The sequence below is a fragment of the Cervus elaphus genome, chromosome 33 (genome assembly GCF_910594005.1).
Source record: "Cervus elaphus chromosome 33, mCerEla1.1, whole genome shotgun sequence".
Lineage (NCBI taxonomy): Eukaryota > Metazoa > Chordata > Mammalia > Artiodactyla > Cervidae > Cervus > Cervus elaphus.
Genome location: NC_057847.1, coordinates 21,642,061 through 21,666,315, shown reverse-complemented (window position 1 = coordinate 21,666,315; position 24,255 = coordinate 21,642,061). Strand labels below are relative to the sequence as shown.

The following is a 24,255-nucleotide window of genomic DNA, read 5'->3' as shown; positions in this document are numbered from 1 at the left end:
ACAAAATGCTCAGGAAATTAGGGGAAGCCTCAAACTCTGAGCACATGCAAAATTATAAAAGTAACTCGAGAGGAAGAGTTCTGACCCACACCATGCTCGATAAAATGAAGTTTGAGCAATGGAGAAAGGCAGGGCATCTGGCTGACCACGTCTGGAGCACGGATCGGCCTAGTGCCTGGTCCTGCTCCACGGGAATGGATTAAGAGACAGCAGGGACTCCTGTGACCAACCAACCTTGGCTTCACGCTCACGCAGTGCTTCAAAGCGCTCTTCATGGACTGCAACACCAGTGATGCTCACCCCAACCTCCTTCTTCACCTCAATGCCAGCTTGACTCTTAAAAGTCTCTGGCATGTCCGCGAAGGGGAACTGGGGCGAAGGAGTGGGCTCTGCCCTCACTCTGGCCTCAGCAGGCTTTACAGTAGGTGCCTTCACAGATTTGGTGACCTTCTGAGCAGAAGGTGTGGCTGACAACTCCTTTTGTAATGTGGCAATAGCGCTACCGGCTATTGATGCCTAAATAGAAAGAGAGTCAGAAAATAGTCACTTAACTGCCATCCCAGTCGCCTCTCAGAAGTCCTTCACCACTAGCACTCTTGTGGTAAGTCTGAGTCAATTTTCTATGTGGTCCCCTTTTTAATGTTCTCATTATCACTTTTATAGTTAATGGAAAGTCAGAGATAAGCCAGTTATAAAGCTCACTGTCATTCCTGCCAGCTTCTAAAATACATTTGAAAGTCTTCCTTATAGAGTTGTATTTAGAACTTCTTATTTTATGCTCTTATCATAGAGAGACTAAAGGTCTTCTAAAACTTGGTCATGAATTTTCACTTAAATCATGCCAAGGAAGCTGTGTTTGAAAATGCAACAGTGGGAAATTAAAAAATAATAAAAATTTTAACTACTTGGTTAATTCCTAAGAACTACTTTAAAATAGAACATTTAGGCTTCGGCCACAAATCTGTGTGAGAGGTGAAAGTGGAAAGCTTAGAAGAATATTTTAAGAGTTTTCTTACTCTTTTTATTCTGTTGCTGTCTGGGTATTTGAGATTATCCCAAATGCAGGTATTAAATATGCCTTATAATTCTCTGAAGCATATAAAGTTTGGATTCTATGACTCGGGTGTGTAACGTAAGAATGGGTGCCTGCTAAGTCACTTCAGTCGTGTCTGACTCTTTGTGACTCTATGGACTGTAGCCCACCAGACTCCTCTGTCCATGGGATTCACCAGGCCAGAATACTGGAGTGGGTTGCCATGCCCTCCTCCAGGGGATCTTCCCAACCCAGGGATTGAATCCATGTCTTTTATGTCTCCTGCATTGGCAGGTGGGTTCTTTACCACGAGCACCACCTGGGAAACCTTAAAATAAGAATAGTTGTGACTAATGTTGAGGATTATTAGATCTTGTCAACTTATTAAGGTTTTCACTTGTACTAACTTGTTCCTGATGACATAGCTAATAAGGGGCAGAGTTAGGGTGCTAATCTAGGCCTACGTGATCTCACAGTCCAGCCCAACCACCACACGGTAACACGTCTCCATCTTGTCATCCTGAGTATACAAACACATGATTTCTCAATGTCTGTCTTTAGTATTGGTATCAATTCTTATTTATGTCACTCTGAAATATCTCACCACATAAGGAAAACTGAACTGAACCTTTTACAAAATGTGAAACAGAGAGAAGCCTGTGTGGATTTGTGTCTTCTCAGAGGTGCCAGATAACCATCTGATAGCCTAGGCTCACTCTGCTGGGCAAGTTCCAGTAATTGAACTTTAGGGGCTTCTGAGTCTATGTGAGGGTAAACAGACATCACCAAAAACAAGTCTGTACTGCCTTCACCAAAGATACTCCATATCATACAACCTACTTTCTTCCTTTGAGCCTAACATTTCTTTGTCATGTTCGTTAATGTCTTACCTCATATCCATGTTCTGTCTTAGGAACAGAAATTTTTGAAACAGTAAAGTGAGGGCTTGCTGTACGGGGGCGTTTATCCACATGGACTAATCTTTCGCTTGTTAGATCTGTAGTTTTCTTGATCTGCATGGAAATGGAACTCAGTGAAGCCCTTGCTCACCAGATGACCACAGCAGTTATGCTTGCTTTCCCAGAAACAGGCAGTGGGTTCAAACTCACCTGTGATGATATGTGCATTCCCATTTGATCAGTAGTTGTGATATGAGTCTCAGAAGGAGCATGGATCACTCTAGGCTTGACTGCTTTAGGGACAACGTGGGGCTCTGAGGCTGGACGTGGGGGCTGCTCAGCTACCTTTGTGGCGGAAATGTGCTCCTTATATCCATACTCCAAAGTGGTCTGCTGAGCGTATGATTCTTCAACACGCCCGGGTTCTCTGGGCTCTCGAACTCGGGCCTGGTCGACTGCAGCAACCACTGTTGCTACAGCTTCCGCCTTTTTCCCAACGCCCACCTGCAGACAAGGTTTCCAGAATTAACACTCAGTAACGTCAAAGTCAGGTTGGGACTTTTCCTCCTAGGATAGTCATCAAGAAAAGACAAATGCCTATAAGGCGTGATGGGCAGATGGTGCCTATGTTACACAACCATGTTAATGTCTCCAGAAATGTGACTTAGAAACGCATTTCGGAACTTAATGTTTCACTGATCATTATAATGTGTAGACATCTAGTTAGATACACTCTATGAAGCATGGCTTAATTAGATATTAAATCACACAAACACAACATAGGACAACACAATATGTGTATAAAATAGTAAAGAAGTTTTGAGTTTGTCCAGTATTTTGTCCATGGCAGAAAGACAGCACTTGTAAAGTTAGAACTTTGGGGTTGGTTATCTTAATTGATTATTCTCTATTGCCAATCATTCAGTCTGGTGTAGGTGCAATGACAGTGATGATAAAAATGCCCTCAAATGCTGTCACAGTCCCATCCAGAAAAAAATCAGCTGCTGCAGCATTGCATACTCACATGCAAATCTGAGATAACAAGAAAGCTTGTGAACACACAGGGAACATATTAATTTACTTATGATTCCCTAGGGATAAGACATTTTTAATTTATTAGAACGTATCTTTCTTAAAACACATGAATGAAGATGCTGTGATGAAAATGAAAGTGTTAGCCTATTTGGATTCAGGAGAACAACCTTTCACAGCAAAGTTCAATTTACTGTCATTACCACTGAAAGTTAAAGTGAAGAAGAAAAACGAAATGTTGTTTTCTCATTTCTATGAATATGATTACCATAAATGGGAACACAGTTTGCAAAGGAGTTTCTCTTTTATAGAAAGCAAGCCAGTTGATATGGCTCATATGTTATGATTCTGTGCAATACTTGGAAACAGCACATTGCAAACATCACATCACCATGTCCATCAGCACTGTTTAAAAGAATGCTGGAATATTTTATTAATGTCCAGTTTTCCGCTGCTGCGAGTAGAACCTAGATTGCATCTGAAATGTTTTTCAAGTGTACTACTTCTATATATCTGCTCAAATGGTAAATGATCAGAACCATTTAATATATAAATGTGGTATTTTTGAGATGAAATTGGGCCTTTACTGATCACAGGCTTCATCTAGCTCTCCTTCTAGGAAGCCACAAACAATCTAATCTGCCTCGAAGAAGGATAGATACCATTTTCACTTTAGATTGCATCTTAGAACAAACTGTAAGATACATGTGAGGATTAGGTGGTTTAAGTTAATTCATCTGGTTGTTTCTTTTTTTAAACCACATGGGCCTTAGGTTGACTTTAATTTTAGAGCTGTTTTAAAATGTTACCATCTTCAACAGATTTATATTTGTTTATATAAATAATAACTTTTTTATATAAATAATAAATAACTTTGTCTGTAAAATGATTACATTTACATTACATCTCATTTGAATCTTTCAACCAGTCTATGAAATAAATTGTTCTATTTTAACAATGAGAAACCTTAGGTTCAAAGAAACTGTCACTCGCCAAATGACATAGATGAATGTCATTCTTAAAACTTATGCCAAAAAGAATCTTAACTACGGTAAGACATTTTAAATTGGGGAGGCATTTATATGTTTTTTCCTGAGTTAACATATATCAACTCTATATACATATGCTGGTGGACCCATACCCTCACTTTGGTGGACAATCACAAATGAGTATTCTAGGCTGATAGCCGCTTCTCTTTCTTATTTCTTTCTGACTCTAATATCCCTCATATTTTTCTAAACTAGATAATCAGGAAGAATTGGAGATCTCAATTCCTATCAATTTAAGTTGAGAGTAATTAGAAAAGTGTTATTTAATCTGACTTTTCACAACTAGAAATGCTGTTCCACTGAAAGAACTGGACCGAATCTAATTGTCTCTAATGTTCTGTTGATCAGTCAAGCAATTAAATGGAACAGCAGAAGCACAATGACTCATGATGGATGAAAAGTTAGGAGAACTGATGATGAAATGGGATGAAACAATGCTTTTCACCTCCACTGCATCAGTTTTCATCTACTTATGAAAAAGATGCATTTGTTCCTGCTTAGTAGCAAATCCTTTTCTAGTTCTAGGCAGTGTGGCTGATTCAGTAGATTTTGCACTAGTAACTATTACTTTGGGTGTAGACATTTTATTAGCTTCCATTCTTAGCTAATTTTAAATAACAAAAATAAGGTAGTCAAATTTGTGGGATTCAGAACAAACAAAAAATGAGATTATGTTACATATTGGAATTTCTGATGTCAATGAGACTTCGAAAAGGTTGATATGCCATTCAAGATTAGATTTGAGTGTGGAGTAAGAGTCACTCAGTCGTGGCTGACTCTTTGTGACCCCATGGGCTATACATACAGTCCATGGCATTTTCCAGGCCAGAATACTGGAGTGGGTAGCCTTTCCCTTCTCCAGAGGATCTTTCAAACCCAGGGATTGAACCCAGGTCTCCCACGTTGCAGGCAGACTCTTTACCAGCTGAGCCACCAGGAAAGCCCAAGAATACTGGAGTGGGTAGCCTATCCCCTTTCCAGCAGATCTTCCCAACCCAGGATCCAAACTGGGGTCTCCTGCACTGCAGGTGGATTCTTTACCAACTGAGCTATGAGATAAGCCCAATATTAGACTTGGGTAATGTTTAACAGCTGATCCTAAATCGTGTCTTAGGAAAAAAACCAAACATGTAGATGTAGAGAACAGCATTGAGGGAAATACAGACAGGAATGTTACGATACTAAAGAAATTGAAAAACCTGAGTTGCTAATATCCAGTTACTATATTAGCAATAAAGAATAAAATTAGGTAAATAGTTTACTCAGTACCCGAGGCACAGATTCATGGGAAGGAGGTTAATTCATGGAAATTTCATAGCCACAAATAGATGCTACAAACAACATTTTCATAGCTTGTGTGTATTTATTCTGGTTGGATTTCTTCTCAAGATTTTAATATTGTATCTCGTTCAGTGTTAGTGAGAGCTACCATAGCAGGCACTGTGATTTCCTCAGCTTCTTTCCTCATCTGATTTTTGCAGAGAGAAAAAAGATAGTGTTTCACATGATGAAAATTATAGGTTATTTCTTAAAATAACCCCATACTATACAACGTAAGATACTGAATTTATGAGCCCCTCAAAATCTATATCTTCTTGACAGTAAAAGTCATTATTTACATATATATATATATATTTAACTGTCCATGTCGTTTCTTAAAATGAGCCTGCATGCAATTTCTCTTTTTCCCCATTTCCCATGATTTCATGTTTTATTGTGGTAAGTACACTTAACGTGATGTCGACTCTTTAAACGCACAATATAGTATTGTTAACTCTAGGCACGATATTGTTCAGTAGATCTCTAGAACTTACTCAACTTGCTTAACTGAAACTTCATACCCATAAAATCAAGAAATTAACACATTTAAAATTGAAAAAAATATATTCATAGATTGGCTACCTTAATGAAACCCCTGCTTTTAGTTTTGAATGGTCCATGTGTACAAGTCTAAAGATAAAAATACTATAATTTTATACAGCCTGCATGCAATTTCCATCATTAGCTTCTGGAGAATTCTAGACATTAATAATAAAAAATGGAAAACAGTAGTAAAGCAATCAGTGCGGAAAGGATTATGTAGTAATATTAACAATAATAAATAATTTGTGTTTTAATTTTCCAATTGTATAACTAAAAATAAATTAGGTTAATAGTGTCTCATAAGAAATTCTGAGACTTGGTATTAAAGTATTATAATAGAGGATTTCACATGAGATTTAGTATCAGTGTATTATAATAGGGGATTTCACACTTGGAATAGCAATAGTCACCTTTCCATGAGTAACTTGGATTTGTTCTTGTCTAGTAGCCATTTCTTCTCTAGTTTTCAGTATTGTTTCTTGTTCTTTGGCTTTAGCAGTAGCAACTGCTATTGTAGACAAGGCAGTTTTCTCAGCTTCCTTTCTCATCTGATTATCACAGTAAAATCAAGTTTAAATTGCACAGGGCTTTAGACGCATATGGAATGACCCTTCCCCCCTCTTAGTGGGGATGCAAGGCGAAGTTATTCAGGGTTAACTACACAAAAGAAGTTAACTTTCACTGGGGCAGTGTGTGCACACACTGACTGGGAATCACAAACCTTAGAAATGTTAACTACAAAAAAAAAATCTTCAGATGATTCCATATATTGCTTTCTAGAAATCAGGCTAAAAATGCTAATCTTCATGCAAAGGATAATGGTGAATAAAATGAATTACCAATGTTACAGATGAATAAAAATCAAAGGTGCAGATAAAGGTAATGAGAAAAAGTCACACATTCACCATGTGGTTTTTAGTTGGGGATTCAAAAAGGAAAATACAGATTAATAATTCATATCACATCGCAGTTAATGGTTTACTAGAAATTAGTTTAAAGATGAACTTTTCCCATCTTGAATATCTGTATTCACCTTTTCCTGAGTTACTTGAACTTGCTCTCTTTTGGTAGTGATGCCTTCTCTAGTTCTTGATACTACATCTTGTTCTTTGACTTTGGGTGTGGCAACTATGACTTTAGGTACCACTGTTTTCCTAGTCTCTTTCAATATCTGGTCATATGATTTAAAAAAAAAAGTGAGAAAATGGTCATTAAGTTTCATTCAGCTCTAATTTTAAAAAAAGATAAGTCAAAGTTGAGAAAGGAAGAACATTTCTTCCTACTCAAGGACATTTTGTCATTTGAGTTGCTTCGATCATCAATATTGTTTCATTAGTAGCAATAACAAAATAAGTTCAGTCTAAAACAAAAAACTGTGATGAGCAATAAAAGGATGCATTTTTCACATTATTCTCATAATTTATGGGAAATGCCAATAGAGCCATCAATAACACATAACTTTGCATTATATCAATTGACTTGTACACTGGAATCTTCAATAGAAACATGTTAAATATTAAAATGCATTATAATATTATATTAGTAACAATCCTAAGGAAATACAGAAGTTAGGAATGAAAAGTGGCGGTGAAAGCTAGACAGATAGCAAAAGGTTCTTGAGAGATTGTGAAGCTTCCTGTATGAGTTATAAGAAGAGGAGAAGGTGAAAAAGTGATCATTTTAAGACCCAGGATGAAAATGTAGGTGGCTTGTAAACGGAATGAAACAAGAGTGAATTTCACACCAGCAAGAACTGTCACCTTTTCATGAGTTATGTGCATTTGATCTTGTTGTGTGACAATTTCTTCTTGGGCTCCCAGAATTGTTTCTAGTTTCGTGGGCTTGGCAGTTTCAACTACCACCATGGACACAGCAGCTGTCTCAGCTTTCTGTATTATCTGATTTTCAGAGTAAAATAAAGGTTTGAGTTTCAAAAGGCACAGGAGAAGTGGCCAGTTAACTTTGTAACATTCAGGAGGATACAGAATGCTTAGTGGTGAGAGAGGAAATACCACAATTCTGTTTTAAGGGCCTACACTTGTGTTTAACACCCCAAAATGGACTTCTTTTCTGCCCACCTGCCCCTTAGTAAATTGTCTTAGAAACTGAAAAGTTCTCATCTTTGAGATATATTGACACATTGGTGAACTTAGTGAGTACTCACTGGCAAATGGCTAAACAACTACGGTTATTGAACTTGTCAGTTATCAGCCTTGCAATGGCAACAAGGATTTCTATGCTCTTGATTATGCAACTTAGGTTCCTGTGCATTCAAACTCTCTCACTCACTGTAAGGAGAGAAAAGTTCATCCAATGGCCTCTGACCAGCCTTTTAAGTCTGAGTTGGACCTTTTATAAAAAGTAGTTCTGAGATCAAAAAGGGCTTGAGGTTAACAGAGGCTGGCCAAGTTGGAACAACCTCAATGTCACTGAAATCTACTTGAACATGAAAGAATCTCCTTGAACAAGAAAGGGCCTCTTCCTAGACCCTTTAAGGCTTGATTCAATACATGGGAGAGAAGTTTATTTTGGTAACACTGAGGTTTTTCCAACTTGGCTCTATGGCATAAAACCAGCAAACACTTCTGGGTCACTGTTGATCAACCAGGAATTCACTTTCTTACAAGTACTGGTTTTCCCTGATGTTGGAATTCCTCACTGTCACTTGGTATTTAGTTGAAGTGTTCATAGCTGGTGGATGTGTGTATGGAGGGGTGGACATGCATGCATGTCTTAACAACTATGTAAAGTTTGTGAGTCACAGTTTAAGTGCCCAAGGGCTTGGACTATGCATGGAAAAACTGATTGTACCAGTGGGTAACTGGGCTGGAGTGATCACTATCTTCTGGTTAAGTGTGCTCTAGAAATGTCACTGACGTGCCCCAAACTATTCTAGTTGACAGACAATCTTCTTGAAACTGATCAGATGAGTGGAAAATTATGCAATGAGAGCAGAAATTTCCATCATGAAAGAATTTCAATACTAGACATAGAGAAACAACAAAAAGAAAATATACACAGAAGACTCTTCCACTTAGAGGTTTTGGTTAGAGGGAACGTATAGCTGTCTGGGATGTGATATTTGGCAACAAATTACAAGGCATTTACAAAATTGGACTTACTGTTTCTTGAGTTATTTGTTTCTGTTCTTGTTTTGTAGTAATTTCTCCAGTTATTCTAGTTTCCTGTTCTTTGGCTTTAGCTGCAGAAATTACTACTTTTGGTACAAACGCTTTTTCAGTTTCTTTTCTTATCTGAAATCAAAGATAAAAACAAACTTTATAGTCTGCTGATCTCTAATGAAAGCTGACATAATGTTTAACAAATATAACAAAATAGGAAATCAAAGAAGTCCTTTTCCAGAGAGCGCACTAAATAAAATGATCTCATTTTCATTAATAGTGCTGTGCTCTTTGTCTAAACTGTTAAGTCATGCTGCTTAGAGAAAAAAAAAAAAATTTCAACACCCTTCGCTTTGAATTAGAGAGTATAGTCTTTAAAAAGACTTCCAATTTTTATAAGTGGGTATGTGGCAGTATTATTCTGTGCCACTCTGTCATCTAAAGGAAATCCTAGAGCATAGGCTATTCGAATGGAAGACTTTACAAGTAATACTGTCTGATTCTTTAATTTTATAAATGAAAAATCAAGCATAGATGATTTATAATCCACATTTATACAATATTTTTGCATTTGCTTTGAAATATGTCCTAAATATTATGAAGGTTTGGAATATCAAGTCTTTCTAAAACTGAGACATTATGGGGAGAACATTTTTGTCCATATCCCATGTAAAATGTTTCCCAAACCCTTGTGAGTTAAGTTGCTTCCATCGTGTCCAACGTTTTGCAACTCTATGGACTGTAGCCCACCAGGCTCCTCTGTCCATGGGATTTTCCAGGCAAGAATACTTGAATGTGTTGCCATTTCCTTCTCCAGGGGATCTTCCTGACCCAGGGATCAAATCCACTTAAGTCTCCTGCACTGGCAGGGGGTTCTTTACCATTAGTGCCAGCTGGGAAGCCCAGAAAGAACTGTGCTTGGATCTGGACACCTAAGGTGTAGGCGAGGGGAAAGTGGGGTCCTGGGGGAGGGGAAGTTTTCCCCATTTTCCTCTGTCATTCTCAGCCATCCTCACTGAAATTCAGGATCTCAGGGTTAAAAGAGGCTTGGAAGTTATCTTCCCAAACCACCCAACTGACAATTGGCAGTGCTGGTCAACAGCCCTATCAGGGGGTCTTCTATAATCTGCTCCTGAATGCCTCCAATCATGGGGCTGTCTTTTTCACTTTTTTTCTGGTCATTTGACCTGAGAGGGCCAGATTCTCCATCTCAGTTCAAATCCATGCTCGAATGTTTTTCCAAAGAGTCAGGAAGCAGTCGCGAAGCTATTTTCAAAGCACTGTGGGTTTGGCGTTCTTTACCACTCTTCCCAGTTCCTACTTCAGCATCTATTTCTCCCTCCCTCAGAGTCTCATAGGTAGTCGGTGCATCTCCATGTCACTGTAGAAGAGACCCCTGTTTCTACTTCCAGTGTGTGTTTCCCGAGCTCCCTTTTGTCTGCACAAGGGAAGCATTTGGGAACTCTAAGAGACTTTGGTATCTAACACCCAGGGACAACCATGTTGTGAAAAAACCATGTTGCCCACAAAACAACACCTTCCCTTGTAAACAGCATTATCTATGTTGACACTGATAGCAACGACAACAGCAATTTCATATCAAAAACCATTTTCACCTGTTCATGAGTTACGTGCACCTGCTCTTGTTTTGTCGTAATTACTTCTCTGGTTCTGGCTTTTAATTCTTGTTCTTTGGCTTTATCGGCGGCCACTACCACCTTAGTTACAGCAGTCTTCTCTGCCTCCTTTCTTATCTGATTTTCATAGGGGAGAGAAAAGAAACACTGTAATGTGCCTTATATAAAAAGCTACAATGATAAATCAGGATAAAGACATAAATGTCACACAGGAGAGGATAAGGAGGAAAGCTCGAGTGATTTTTAAACTATAACAGAAAATCTATTCAAATACGAGGTGGGAAATTATCTTGGATTTATAACACCTTTCAGCTATGAATCAATTGTCACATAGGTTTTGAGGAAAGTAAAAGCAAAGCTCTTTAGGGAAAGCTTAGAGAAACGTAATGGCAGCCCTCGGATAACGGTTTCCCTGCCTGGATCCTGGAAAGTCTGAGCTCTGGATGGACCGTTTTGGAACTACAGCTCCACGTGCCGTGGATCTTGTTTGCTCAGCTTAACTTCTCAGCCACCCTTTACTCGTCTTAACTCAGGAGTGCCCCCTTTATTTTGGATACCTTGTCTGAACTCCTGAGAGGTACCTCTTCCCTGCCGAGCTGCCTGACAGAGAGCTGACACAGAGTACTTATATCCTGAACACCTCTGGTCTCAGACCACCAGCTCAGAATGTCCTGGAAGTCTGGGCCATGGAGGGCTCAGGGCTGTCTCAGAACACACTGGCTCGGCCTGGGAAATCTGCACGCAAGCGCAGCCCGCTGCCCGCAGGCCCACCTGTTCGGGAGCAGGTTGGATGTGCACGGCAGTCGTAGTTGTCCTCTGGGCAGTCTGCTCTACAGCGCCGAGAACTGGTTCTCTCACTCTGGCCAGGTCAACGGCAGCAACAACCGTGGCAACAGCTGCACTTTTGTCCGTCTCTTGTCTCACCTGGATTGGCAGTGAGCAAGCATGTTACTTTCTGAAATGACATGCCCAGTAGAAAATGCAAAACACAGCGGAAACGAGGTCATCAAGAGTCAAACAGACATGTGCGTAAGCATCTATCACTGCTAAGTGAGCTAGGGTATATGTTGCTAAAATCTACATTTATAAACACCTCACAAAGCACAGCTTTTGGAGAAGTTCCCAGGTGCCACTGGTGGTAAAGTGCCCGCCTGCCAACGCAGGAGACATAAGAGACCTGGGTTCGATCCCTGGGTTGGGATGATTCCCTGGAGGAGGGCATGCTAACCCACTCCAGTATTCTTGCCTGAAGAATCCCATGGACAGAGGAGCCTGGCGGGCTACAGACCACAGGGACGCAAAGGGTCAGACACGACTGAAGTGACTTAGCAAGCATGCACGCAGAGCATTTTCACAGAGCATAAGCCAAATTTGGTTTTCACTTTCTGTTGTATTCTTATGTTCACATGCATTTTCCTTCAACCTATACAGACTGTGTTTCACGGCAGGATTCTGGTGAGAGAAGCGGAACAGGAAAGGAAGGAGGAAGCTCCAGCTGTACCTCTGCAGCCCCAGCGGCGACAGCTCCTGCTGCGAAGGTAGAGCTGGCGGCGGCGCCTGCAGCTCCGCTGATGGTCACTTGCTCCTGGATCCCGTATCTCCCTTCCCATCTCTCCTCTGTCCTGATCTGAGTAGCACTGGTCACCGTGGTTTCTCTCATCTCAGCCTCAGATGAAGCCACGTAGCCCTCTTGCTTCCAAGGGGGAGGCACTTCAGGGCCTGGGGGCATGGTGGGTGTCTGAGCCTTCCGGACAAGTAACGGAGACTTAACGGATCTGATGGGGGATGTGGAAATCCTCCCCGCTGGAGACACGGACCTGGAAGTCAAATGGCAGAGGTCAAAGAGTGCCAAGGCAAGGAACTACTCTTTGGGTCATTAGATTTGAATGAGGGAAGAAAAATCTGGAAGTGTTTAAGGCAGGGTTTTAAAATCCATGGCTCAATAACCTATACAGAGACAAGTAATATACTTGAAAGTAATTTGTTAATTTCAGTGAGTCTTATTCTCATCTGCTGTAATTCTGTATGAGAATCAGATTTAATCCTAAAGAATTTGGTGCCGTGCCCTACCGTTTCATGTTTAGAAAAGTCAAGACAGCAGAAGGTGTTTCTTCAAAATACAAAGAAAATATGGTAACATAACTCTAAATTTATCTGTACTCCCAATTCTGGGGGTCAAGGGGATGTCAAATAGGTGATGAAGGAAGCAAGGTTTCTGTAAACAACAGGCTTGTGCAACTTGAGGTTAAAACAAGGTAAACCTTTCTCATTTTCCTGTAAGACTTCCCATAGCCTTCATCATGCCCATATGTTTTGTGAATTGCAAGGCTTTCTCATTAGTCATTTTGCAGAATTCTAGGGGTATAACTGTGCTTTGGAAACTGTTCTGGTCCACGTGTGGTGCACTGCTGATTTAAATATCTTCTGTATTTGTTTACCCTCACATACTCATTGTATTGTACTCTGAACTTCTTTTAAATATCCTTATAGTGGATAATTTGAAACCTAAGGATTCCATAATTTCTAGGTGGCTCAGTGGTAAAGAATCCGTCTGCCAATTCAGGAGACTCGGGTTCAATTCCTGGGTTGAGAAGATCCCCTGGAAAAGGAAATGGCAACCCATTCCAGTATTCTTGCCTGAGAAATCCCATGGACAGAGGAGCCTGGCTGGCTGCAGTCCATGGGGTCGCACAGAGTCAGACACAACTTAGTGACTAAAGTAAGGATTATATAGCTTTTGGTTAAACTGATAGTTTCTTCCAAAACAGTTTTCATTATTTTTTATTTGTGTTCAAAATGTAACAGCATCAGCTCAAGAATCTGGGTACTGAATAAAGCTATCTACAGTGAAAAAAAAAAAAAAAGACAGCTTCTAATTGACAATAATAATTCCAGGCATCAGTCAAACATTTTAAGATGAAATTTTTCATAATTTAATTTTTAATTGATAGGGTTTAATATACTTTTCCCTCTAGGTGGCAGTATTGCCTTATCATTGCATTTAGCTACTGCATACAGGAAAAATGTTTATAAACGTATTCTGACATTCCATAGGGTATTTAACATATCAATCATAAATAATTATTCTAATTAAGGCTCAAGGTACAGTTGATATCTACTCTAAATTGTAGAGTAAATTAACAGTACATTACAATATTGACCAGTTTCACGAAGAAATGCTTAATCATTTTCTTGAAGAAGGATTTTTGGGTGAAAATCAGTTTACATTTTATAAATGGAGTTGTAATCAACAAAAGGGAGATCTAGGGGAACATGTCTCTATTTTGAAAGTGACTGCCTTTGAACATAACGAAGACCAGGTTAGAATAATGTAGGGTTTACACTAATTGAAGAAAAGCAAAGTGACATGTATTTCCAATTTTTGACCTATGTCTTGTTCTTGCTGTCCTAGTAAAACGACTCTAATTCAAATAGACTTAAAGACATGATTAGCATGACATGAATGATTAGCAGCAGGTTGCAGGTAAGCCTGTAACTGTGAAAATCAATGTAATTTGAGTCATTATAGGAAAGTGCTTATTTCTGCTCTTACAATAAAAAAAATAATCATCTGGTCACAGCAAGATATAATGCACCTTATTCAGTGAAATATGTTTGCCTTACTTTACAACAAAAATCAAGATTCAGGAAATTGTCCATCCTGGATAACTGTTATTTTCTCCAGAAATTGACATTTTAATTTCTTAATCATTTTAAAGTAAATTTGGGGGGCTAAATAATTGGAATTGCTATTAATGAATTCTCAGTACTTCTAAAGACAGTCAAAATGCTCTACAGAATCAGGGAAACTCTAATACTAAATGACTCTCAGGCTTGGATTAAATATATGGTGAGGTTGTCATCTCCCCCAGAAATCACATTTGGTCTGTCTTGTGATTTTGTGGTGTGCAAACTTGGAGTTAGCCTGAAACACAACATTTTTAAAACTTGATAGCCAGACACATTTTTAAAACTGAGCTTTTTGGCCAAGGCTTCATATTAGTATTTATCAGTATTTTTAATTTTTAAAGTGGGCACTATAATAAAGACTGGAAAATATCTAGCATTTTCCCATATATTTGCTGGACATTGACATTACCTCTGGTATGAAATACTTGCTATTTTTCACTTTGTTCATTTGTGTTGCTTGTTTTTTCTTTAATAATTAGTTTGTGGAAGTTCTTGATACATCTGGTATATTAGAGCTTTGCCATGAAATGTTGCAAATATTTTCCCCAAAATCTACTGTTTGCATTTGTTTATTTCTTATGGGGTCTTAGCCAGCATCAACATGTACAGTGTGTAGGTTATGCATGGTTTCTAGACTTGCACTATTCATACTGCAAGCATTGTATGTTTGCTTTAGTATTTTATGGCAGAGGCAATACCATATCTTGAGGAAGAGACACCCTTAAATTTTTTTTAACAAATGCACTATTTGGTGTAGCAATGATTTTGCTTTTGCCATATACATATTTTTGTTTTTATGTAGTTGAATTTGTAAATCTATTTTTAAAAGCTCTGCCCAACAAATGTTTTCTCAAATTTTCTTCTCATTCTTCTTGTTTTTTGATTTTTTTTTTAATTTAACTTTGTGGTCAACATGAAACTTATTTTGTAAATGGTGAGAGATATAGGCTTACATTTGTTTTCTTCCAAATGGATAGCTAATTGGGCCAGCCTTCTTCATAGCACAAAATATTCTTTTCCCCACTGAACTGAAAAGTTACTTGGATTTAAAATTGAATTTCCCAGGTACCTGGATTAATTTTTGGATCCTCTGTTCCACTTCCCCATGTATATTCTATTTATTTACCAATATCACATTTTTTTGATGACAGTAACGTCACAATAAGTTTGAATATTTTTTGAATCAACTATTAACTTCTTCTTTTAAAATTTTTCTTGGCAGGGGAACTTTCTCTACACTTAAAAAATTTTTAATTGGTCAAGAAACTTTTTTTTTTTTTTTTAAACACACAAACTTTCCCCTTTTACTAGTTTATCATACTGGGAAAAAAAAAAAAAAAAAACAACAAAAAAACCTCAGCATGTTAAGCTAAATCCCAAAAGCTCAAATTTGCTATGGATAGTTTACACTTGCTTATATAGTTTCTGAGTTCTGATGATACATGCTTACTTTCTAAAATACCTCCATATTAACTAAGCAAAGAAATCCAGCTTATATTCTAGATAACATAACATAAGCACATGCAAAATATTTAGAAGGTTTTACTTACTATTAGAGCATAAGGACATTTGTATAATTCATATTTAGAAGATACCTTCAACTAATTATCTCATGGAACCCTCACATCTTGAGATCATTCTTACTATGATTCTCTATAATTTACAAATGACATGATTAGACCTTAAGCAATTTAACTTCTTTAAACTTCTTTCACTTCTGGCCACCTATTTAAAAAATTAGGGGTGATACTTCTTAGAGGTTGCTATGATTATTTAATGAGATAATATACACAGAGTGCAATCAAATGTCTGACAGAGAATCTGGTCAATATATATTAATATTTTATTATTACAATTATTCTGTAAGTCATATTTTGGCCGGTGGTCAAGAAGACTGAACACAGGGCTTCCAACCTTAAATTCTGTGCTCTTCTCATCTCACTTGCTTTCTCTTAGCTCCTAGAGCAGATATTGAATGGCATACAAATAAGAATGTAGAATTAGAGCTTATAAAGTTTTCCAATTTACCCATGGACAGTAAAGATTTGTGAAAATCATAAACAATATCTCTTTGGTTTAACTCTTTTTTTCACACACAACATTCCTTATTCCTTCCATTTATATCTCTTCTTATTGGATTAAACCTAATTTTAAAATGCATAATGACCTGATCTCTTTTAAAAAGCTTTACCTGACAGGAGATGGAGTTGGTGCCCGCACATGTCTGACAGGGGAAGGGGAGTGTCTTATCGGCGATGGGGACTGCTGTCTAGCCAACTGTGCTTTGGCAGCAATGGACGGTGGTGTGGGAGACCTTGATTTTGGTTTAGGAGGTATCCTGGGAGGTGTTTTATGCGGCAGCTGTTGCCCAGCGGCACCATCTATGACCATCTCAACCGCTGCAATTGATCTGGCATCAAAGTGGGCCTCAATCTTCTGCAAAGAGAAGAACAAAGACCATGGTGAGGAGAAATAGTTGGTGAAGCAACAATTTAAAAGGCAAGTATACACAGTATATATTTCAAGAAAACCTTTTCAATTCGAGTTTGTCGTGTTTCTGAAATCTGAGCAGTCGAAACAATTGTCTTTGTCCTTTTAGCGGGTACTACTTCTTCACCTGTAGGAAGGGAAAGACAAATGTTTAGGAGGGAGCACAAGGACCCAGTTTTAAAGGGGTTATGTTAATTCTGACTACAAAGTCAATAGGATTTTCTAGGAATCCCAATGGGGAAAATTGCAGTAAGATTTCGATTTTGTATAAATAGAAATTAGGTTTAAACAAAGAAAATATTTATTATTAGATATGAGTTTACTTAGAATCTTTTTTAAAAATTTCATTATTTGCCCATAATTTGAAAATGTAGATGACTTAATTGAAATACTTTCCAGTTTCTAGTGGCGTTAAAAATTACAGATTGATTCAATGATTCTAAACTCCTCCTTTTCATGGGTGTTGAAAAACCAGCTTTGATTTCAGCTCACAGTATCCCATGACCTCAGAGGGGAGGCAGGTGGACTCCTGGTCCCACTCGGTCCTAAATGTCCCCTCTCCCACCTCCTGTTTCTCAACGTGCAGGGCATACCTTGAACCAGTAATTCGGCAGTGGAAGTAGCTCTTCCAACGCTATTGGTTGCATTTACTGAATAGGTGCCGGAGTCTTCCGGGTATGCTTCTGCAATCAGTAAGCTGTAGAGTTCGCCTTCTTGTGAAATTTGAAAATCAAGGGAGCTCTGGATTTCGGCTCCGTCCCGGTAGAACTTCACCACAGGTGTAGGGATTCCCGTCACTCTCACTTGGAGTCGCACTTGGCTTCCTTGTCTCACAGTCATGCTCTGCAGCCGCTGAGTGAAGTTGGGTGGCGCTGTCTCCGCTGCAGCAGAAGGGAAGAAAATCAGGACCAGTGCCAGCCAGGGTATTCCCAACGAGCTATTTTTAAGTAATCACAGCTCTGTTTCCGAAACTAGGCCATGACTCGCTGACTCAAACATCCTTGACTGTCCTTGAGCCCATCTCATCCATCAGATGCCAGCAAGAGCGGAGCCAGGAGGTGGCAGAGGGCAGCCACCACCATACTTCATTGCTTTGTTTTGTTTAGCTGTTCTAGGTCACCACATTTTTTAAATGTTATGTTATAACATTTTTAGAGACGTTTTCCATCAGTTACTCCCAACTTCACACTAGCACTTTTTAATATGTTAAGGTAACTGTACATATTTCAGTAGGTTGCATTAAAATAAATTTAAATGGTTTGCTGGATATACCTATAACTTACAGAATCATTACATTTCAATTTAAACATAAAATCCTAAATTGGTTCCAACTTAATCAATATTCAAATAACTCAAATATTTACTTGCATTTAAAATGTTAATCCAAACAATGACATGCTTTAATGTTAGTTATGCTACAGAAAGAGGATTTTTAAAATTATGTTGGAAGTTTTTAATAAATGTGAAGGGTGAGTGGGATTAATTTTGACATGTTTTTGAGTAATAAAAATAACAGATGCTGTCAACCTTATGCATTGTCCCTTCTGAATTTTCTGGATAAAAGTTAAAGTGCATACCTTCCTTCTATTTTGGACAATGATAGCCCTATACTTAAACAGTGCTAAACACATAGTTTATTGGATAAACATAGGTAATGTTATACAGTTCATGAAAGATATTGTTCTGTAACATGTAAAGTAATGTGATGTTCTGTGTATTAATGTCTTACAAGGTAAAGGATGGAGAAAAATGACAGAGGCCACAAAGATTGGGTGGTAACTTTTATGGGGAAATGGTGTCATGCACTTGAATCATAAACAAGAATTTGCCCTTTTTCTATGCTTACAGTGCAATTTGTTTAGAAATGGAAAGTAAGTGAAGAATTATTAAGCATCATAGCCCAGAGCAGTACTTCTTAAATGGGTAGTCTGTGGACCACTAGTGTCAGAATCATAGGTGCCTGTTAAAGTGAGAATTCTTAGAGATATGCATATTTCCTTAGTAGGCGCATGCACAAGGCTCCAAGCCTTTCTACTTGCTCAGAAACACAATTTTTAACATTTCCTTAGTATAGTTTTAGGTGCTTGATATATGCATAAAGGAAGTAGTTCTCAGCCACTTTTTGAGGAAAATTAAATTCCACAAGACAAACAACTCTGCTGTCAATGCAGCGTCCAGTGATCCCCTCTCTGGATTCCAGCTGCCTGTGCTCACTAGTTCTTGGTGGACAACCCCCACCCCAGATCCTGGAGACGCCTTCTGGGCGGCGTGTTTCAGGGGATGGGCAGGTCCCCTCCTGCCTACCTGTCACGAGAAGCTCAGCAGTACTAGTCGCTTGCCCAGATCCATTGGTGGCTCTCAGGGAATATCGTCCACTGTTGGCTTTTGTCACGGCGGGGATCGTCAGTCTAGCGCGGCCATCGCTAAAGGAGATCTGCACGCCGGGCAGAGTGGAAGTAGAAATCACCTGGCCATCCCTAAACCAGCTCACCTCAGGAACTGGGAAACCTAGGAAACAAAGAATTCATCTTGATGTGTGAGGTACTGCCACGTCCTCAATTCTGTCCCGTTAAGTTTACTCCCTTATCTTAAACCATAAAAGCTATCCAGAGTGTTATGCTTTTCAATGACAGTGAAAATTTGACAGCTGATAAAAGTACAAAGCTGCAGACCATTAGGAAGGTCTGTGGGTTCACACAGAGGCCAGCGCCTTCATTTTACAGGGGAGGAAACTGAGGCCAAAAAAATCTCAATAATTCTTTCAAGGTCCCTCAGCGGGCAGTGGCACACAGGGCTAGAACTGCCAGCAGCTGCCCTCCTGCCCAGGGGTCTCTCTAAGGCGACTTAATAGGCATCATTAAAATCATAAAAGAGATTTATTAAAGTGAAGAGCCAAGGAAATTCTGAGGAAAAAAAAAGTGACTGCTGTCCTTTTCAAAAACAAATAAAGAACAAAAGCAGCAAAGGGATCTGAAAGTTCAGCCTAACAAGCACAGGAGGACACACTCATCTCTTTGCCTCCTCTGTGGTTACGGGGACACAGTCTGCCTGACCTCTCCTGCGTTTCAAACACACTTCAGTGAAAATGCCACGCTCACATGGTAAGGGATGAAGCTGAATCCAGTCTTTCAGAACAACATGGATGCTTGGAGTCGCAGGTAGAAAAGTACAGTTCTCTTCACCCACCAAGGATTGTGGCACTAGGGGCTACATGTACCCGGTCGGATGTTTTAAATATACTAAAATCCTGCATTCAGAAGCATGAGGCAAATTCAGAGCATGGTTTACTCTGCCTTTGGCATGAAGGCGGGTGATCTAACTCTTTCAACTGAGGAAGTGAAGATGAGCAAGAGAAAGTTTATTTTGTTGTCTTTACATCAGTCAGTCTCTCGCTGTGGCCGAGTGAATAGTTTATTTGATGAATTCATGGGTGTCAAATATTTTCAGTGTTTTCCTAAGAATTCTATTGGCATAAAGTGTGAAGGAACAAGAAGCTATGAGGAAGCCAGATTCCATTACTCCACAAGCAGGTGAACTTCCCAATGATCTGCGTCCCAGTGTGATCTGCTTGCTCAAGAGTTACTGAGTGTTACAAGATGAATAAGTAAATTATCTGGAAGTCAGAGTCTGTCATGTATGAGAAGAATTGAATGGGTCTCTATATACATATACGATAGAAACTGAAGAATGATTATGATATTTATGTCAAATCATATGATGTCAAAATTACACATGATATTTGTGCACTGTAAAATAGTGTTACCCAGTTATGAATAAGATTGGCACATAAAATAGAAAACAAAATGTGGAAAGAGAAAGGAAAAGGAAATCTTATTTTATATCTTTATTATAAGCCATAAAGTTAAAAAAAGAAGAACCATGCACCATGGAGGTGCATCAAGCATCAATTTTTAATTAATTCATATAATCTTACATAACCAATTATAATACTACAAAAGGAGAAAATGTTGATTAAATAATTTTCAGATTATTTACAATATGGTTCATAGACTACCACCATTTTGTCACATGATTACAGGTCCCAGAAATCTTCCATTTTCAAAATCATCCTTTAACTGAGTTATAAAGAAGAAAAAGAAGGGGAAAAAATGAGACAAAAGAACTTTCTATTAAATATAATTCTAGGGTTAGTGTTTGTTTCTCTTTAATATGTGAAAGAAGTGGCACGTATCATTTCAAAATGACTGGAAAATCTTTTCACTGACTAGAGTCACTTAAAGATTGAGAATAAAAGAATGAAATACTTAGGAGTTAGCTCATCATTGAATGTTCTGCCTTTGAGAGAAGTCAGTTGTCTTGTGATTTTCCATGTGAAACCTCAGAGGCTCAGGCACGCAGGTCAGCCAGCACCAGGCTACTCGCCCGGTAGCTCCATGACTGGCCCCTATCAGTCTGGAGTACTTGGCTTCCAGTCTGGCTCTGCAGCTGAATCCAAATATAGAATGACCAAATTTGGTCCTACTCAGAAGCTAGATTCTGACAACAGTTTTAATCCAATGCTAATTATTTGGCTTTGTGGAATTATAAATATGAATAAAACATTTGCAAACCATTATGCTGTCAGATTTTGTCAACACTCTGGAAATGGTATACTCTTATAATGACCCTTCCATAGAGTTGGGCCAATTTCACGAAGTGAAAGCAGGGCTTAGGCTTAATGTTGAGTTCTACAAAAAACTTAACAGAGGGAGGCACAGAAGACAGAGGACCGTGTGAATGTGTGCGCTTACCACTAATGTGAGCCTCAAAGGTTGCGGCACTACCCTCCAGTACCACAACGCTTTGTAACGGCTGCGTAAACGTCGGTGCTTGAGTTGTCATCTTTTCAGGCACTCTGGAAAGGAAGAGAAAAGAAGTTAGAGGGTCACAACTAAGGGCCATTCTGGAGCTATTCTGTCGATGGCAGAAACACACATTTTCCAAATGGGTTGCTTCTCAGATCATCTGTGGGCCCAGAGTGTTCTCTTTTGTGGCTTGAATTTGGCTTTTGAGTTGATTTGCAGCTTAACAGAGTAAGCAAGTCTAAGGGAGATGGAGGAAAAAAATTGAAGCAAGCAGAGCAAGGAATGTATGTTAGTGGTCAAAGAGGGAAATTCAGTCTTACCAAAGGTGGAAAACTTGGGAGAGAGTCAGGAGAAAGGGAAAGCTGCAGGAAACTAGGGATCATGACAAATAATAAAAGAAACGTGTGAGAAGTGTAAAATGCATTTTTGCATCCCATCAATGTCTGAAGGAATTCTTTTTTTAAAATGTCCTTCCTCCCAGTAATTTTCACTCACTGTTATTTACAAAGTTGACATAGATTCCGCATTATGAATTTAAGTAATCCAGGTGAATGTTTAAAATAGTAACCAAAACTAAAAGTTTAAACTTTATAATTTCTTTCCTTATTTGAAAAGTTTTGGAAAGCTTTGTCAACTAAGCACAAACCCTCTGTAGACAGCATACAGTGCTTTTTATTTCTTAATATTTCTTCATATTGTAATTGCTCACTAAATGTTGCTACTGCTGAAGTAAATATTCACAAAGTTTAAATTTAACTGAGTAGGCCAAAATTTATTACGGATCTGAAAAATAATGACGAGTTCTTAATAAAGAACAAGTGTCCAGAAGGCAAAAATGGAAGGCTGGTGTGAAGTGTAGCTGAAGTAAAAGCACCTATGCTTTTATAGCACAAATATTAAAAAATCAAAGAAAATAACATGAAACTGGCTGCCAACTGTTTCATTAGTAGTGTTCATACAATTCTGTATTAATTAAAAGCTTATGGAGCAATAATTTTTCTAGTCATAATTACCTTCTTATAACTTTTTACTTAAGTTAAAAAGAAAATAAAACTAGAATTCTGAGACAATAACATCTATATTTGAAAAATTCTGATAATATCCAAAAGTTTTTTTTTTTTTTAACTGTTGCCAAGAATTCCTTAGTGTAGCATATTATCTTTAGGAGACAAAAACAATGTTTTGTGGTTTACTTTTTCTGTTCCCAAGTGAGTGAATCTTCTAAAAATAGCTATATTCTTGCACTATTTATATACCTATGTATTTATAGGCATTTACAGTTAGTCATCTAATTTCAGGAAGATGAGAAATCAACGCATAATTTAAAATAAGTTTCTAAAACACTACTTCTTGCCCTTAACATCAACATTTGTTTCATATCATGTAATTTGATAAGTTAAATTAAAACACATAATGAAATTCTGAGTGTTTTAAAAAACAATTATATAGCTTTTCTTGTTTTCAAATTTTCTAAACATATTGCAATTAACTGGCCTAAATGGGTCTTCTATTCCCATCATTTAGGTAAATTTGTTGCTTTAGCACTTGCTCTTGAGAGACCTTCCTCTAATTAGGGCTGAAGGTATGCATCTAAAATGTCATGCTCCCAAAATAAACTCTTCAGCAGATGACTGACAGCAGGCAAGTGTTCTGTCACCGTCCTGCAACTGATACCTCAGCAGTTGATTCCCTTAAAAAGTCATCAGGGTGTAGCTGATACCACATGCATTTTATCAGAGCTATTCTTGGTGTGTCTCACTTTATCACTGAGTAATATAACCTTGAACATTCTCAACAACACAAAGTCTATAAAAGAAGCAAACATTTTACATCATTTCAGACCTCAACTTTTAATACTTCTGGAATTAAATGCTTTTAAACAATCTGAATCACTAACTGCTCTTATGCTAAAACACTGAACTTTTTAAAGAAAAGCCTTCACATAGTTTAAAACAGAAGTTAACAAGCAGAGTGGATCAGAACCAGCACCAAGTAGTCCGACAAACACCTTTACAGGCACAAAGCTAGTAGGGAACTAGAAACTAATAAGAACGGGACTCTGCTAGTAAGAAAGAGAAGATGCTGCTCACCTGATTTCTCAGGAGTGCCCAAAAAGGGTGGGACTAAGCCCAAGGTTGCTTCTGAAACGACGTCCTATTTAGAGTTGGTTTTTTCGACCATCTCCAACATGAATCGGTGAGCCTCTAACTTAAAAACAAAACTACACAGTCAAGACTGTGTAGTTTTGCTTTTCTATGCAATCCCTACACCCGAGGCGAGGCTGGGAATGCACGACTGCTCAAGAGCCAGGGGCGGGCCGGGTCTTATATCTGCCAGATCTGCTGACAGCCCCACATCTCCGGGCAGGGCGCTGGCTGATTGGCTGTCCGAGGAAAGCATGCCGGGAGCGGGGCCTATTTGGTAGTGGCGCAGACCACCTGTTCTTCTGATTGGCAGTGCTAAGTTTAGCATCTCAAAAGGGGCTTTACCAAGGAAACAACCCTACTTAAAGAATAACTCTGTTGAGGCTTGGGGAAGGGCCCTTGTCACCCATGCTACTCTCTGAAAATACGAGTCTGAGGAGAGTTTTTAACAATAGAAAACACTTGTGGGCAATTATACAAAACAGTTCCAA

The 24,255-nt window shown here is 38.6% G+C and overlaps 1 protein-coding gene across 2 annotated transcripts in view; it reads right to left on the bottom strand.

Annotated features, from left to right (window-relative positions):
* Positions 1-23,917, bottom strand: part of TTN (titin) — a 276,026-nt gene extending 252,109 nt beyond the window's left edge. For both annotated transcript variants that reach the window (XM_043894260.1, XM_043894262.1), the window contains exons 1-16: positions 23,711-23,917; positions 21,567-21,670; positions 19,120-19,323; positions 17,409-17,696; positions 16,857-16,942; positions 16,517-16,761; positions 12,137-12,452; positions 11,407-11,559; positions 10,615-10,752; positions 8,999-9,130; positions 7,637-7,774; positions 6,910-7,047; positions 6,287-6,424; positions 2,143-2,436; positions 1,924-2,046; positions 235-516 (exon numbers count right to left, since the gene is read on the bottom strand). In XM_043894260.1, the coding sequence (XP_043750195.1) occupies positions 235-516; positions 1,924-2,046; positions 2,143-2,436; positions 6,287-6,424; positions 6,910-7,047; positions 7,637-7,774; positions 8,999-9,130; positions 10,615-10,752; positions 11,407-11,559; positions 12,137-12,452; positions 16,517-16,761; positions 16,857-16,942; positions 17,409-17,696; positions 19,120-19,323; positions 21,567-21,657 (2,766 nt within the window). In that variant the 5' untranslated portion in view covers positions 21,658-21,670; positions 23,711-23,917. The remainder of the gene's footprint in view (positions 1-234; positions 517-1,923; positions 2,047-2,142; positions 2,437-6,286; positions 6,425-6,909; positions 7,048-7,636; positions 7,775-8,998; positions 9,131-10,614; positions 10,753-11,406; positions 11,560-12,136; positions 12,453-16,516; positions 16,762-16,856; positions 16,943-17,408; positions 17,697-19,119; positions 19,324-21,566; positions 21,671-23,710) is intronic.
* Between the last annotated feature and the right edge of the window lie 338 nt (positions 23,918-24,255).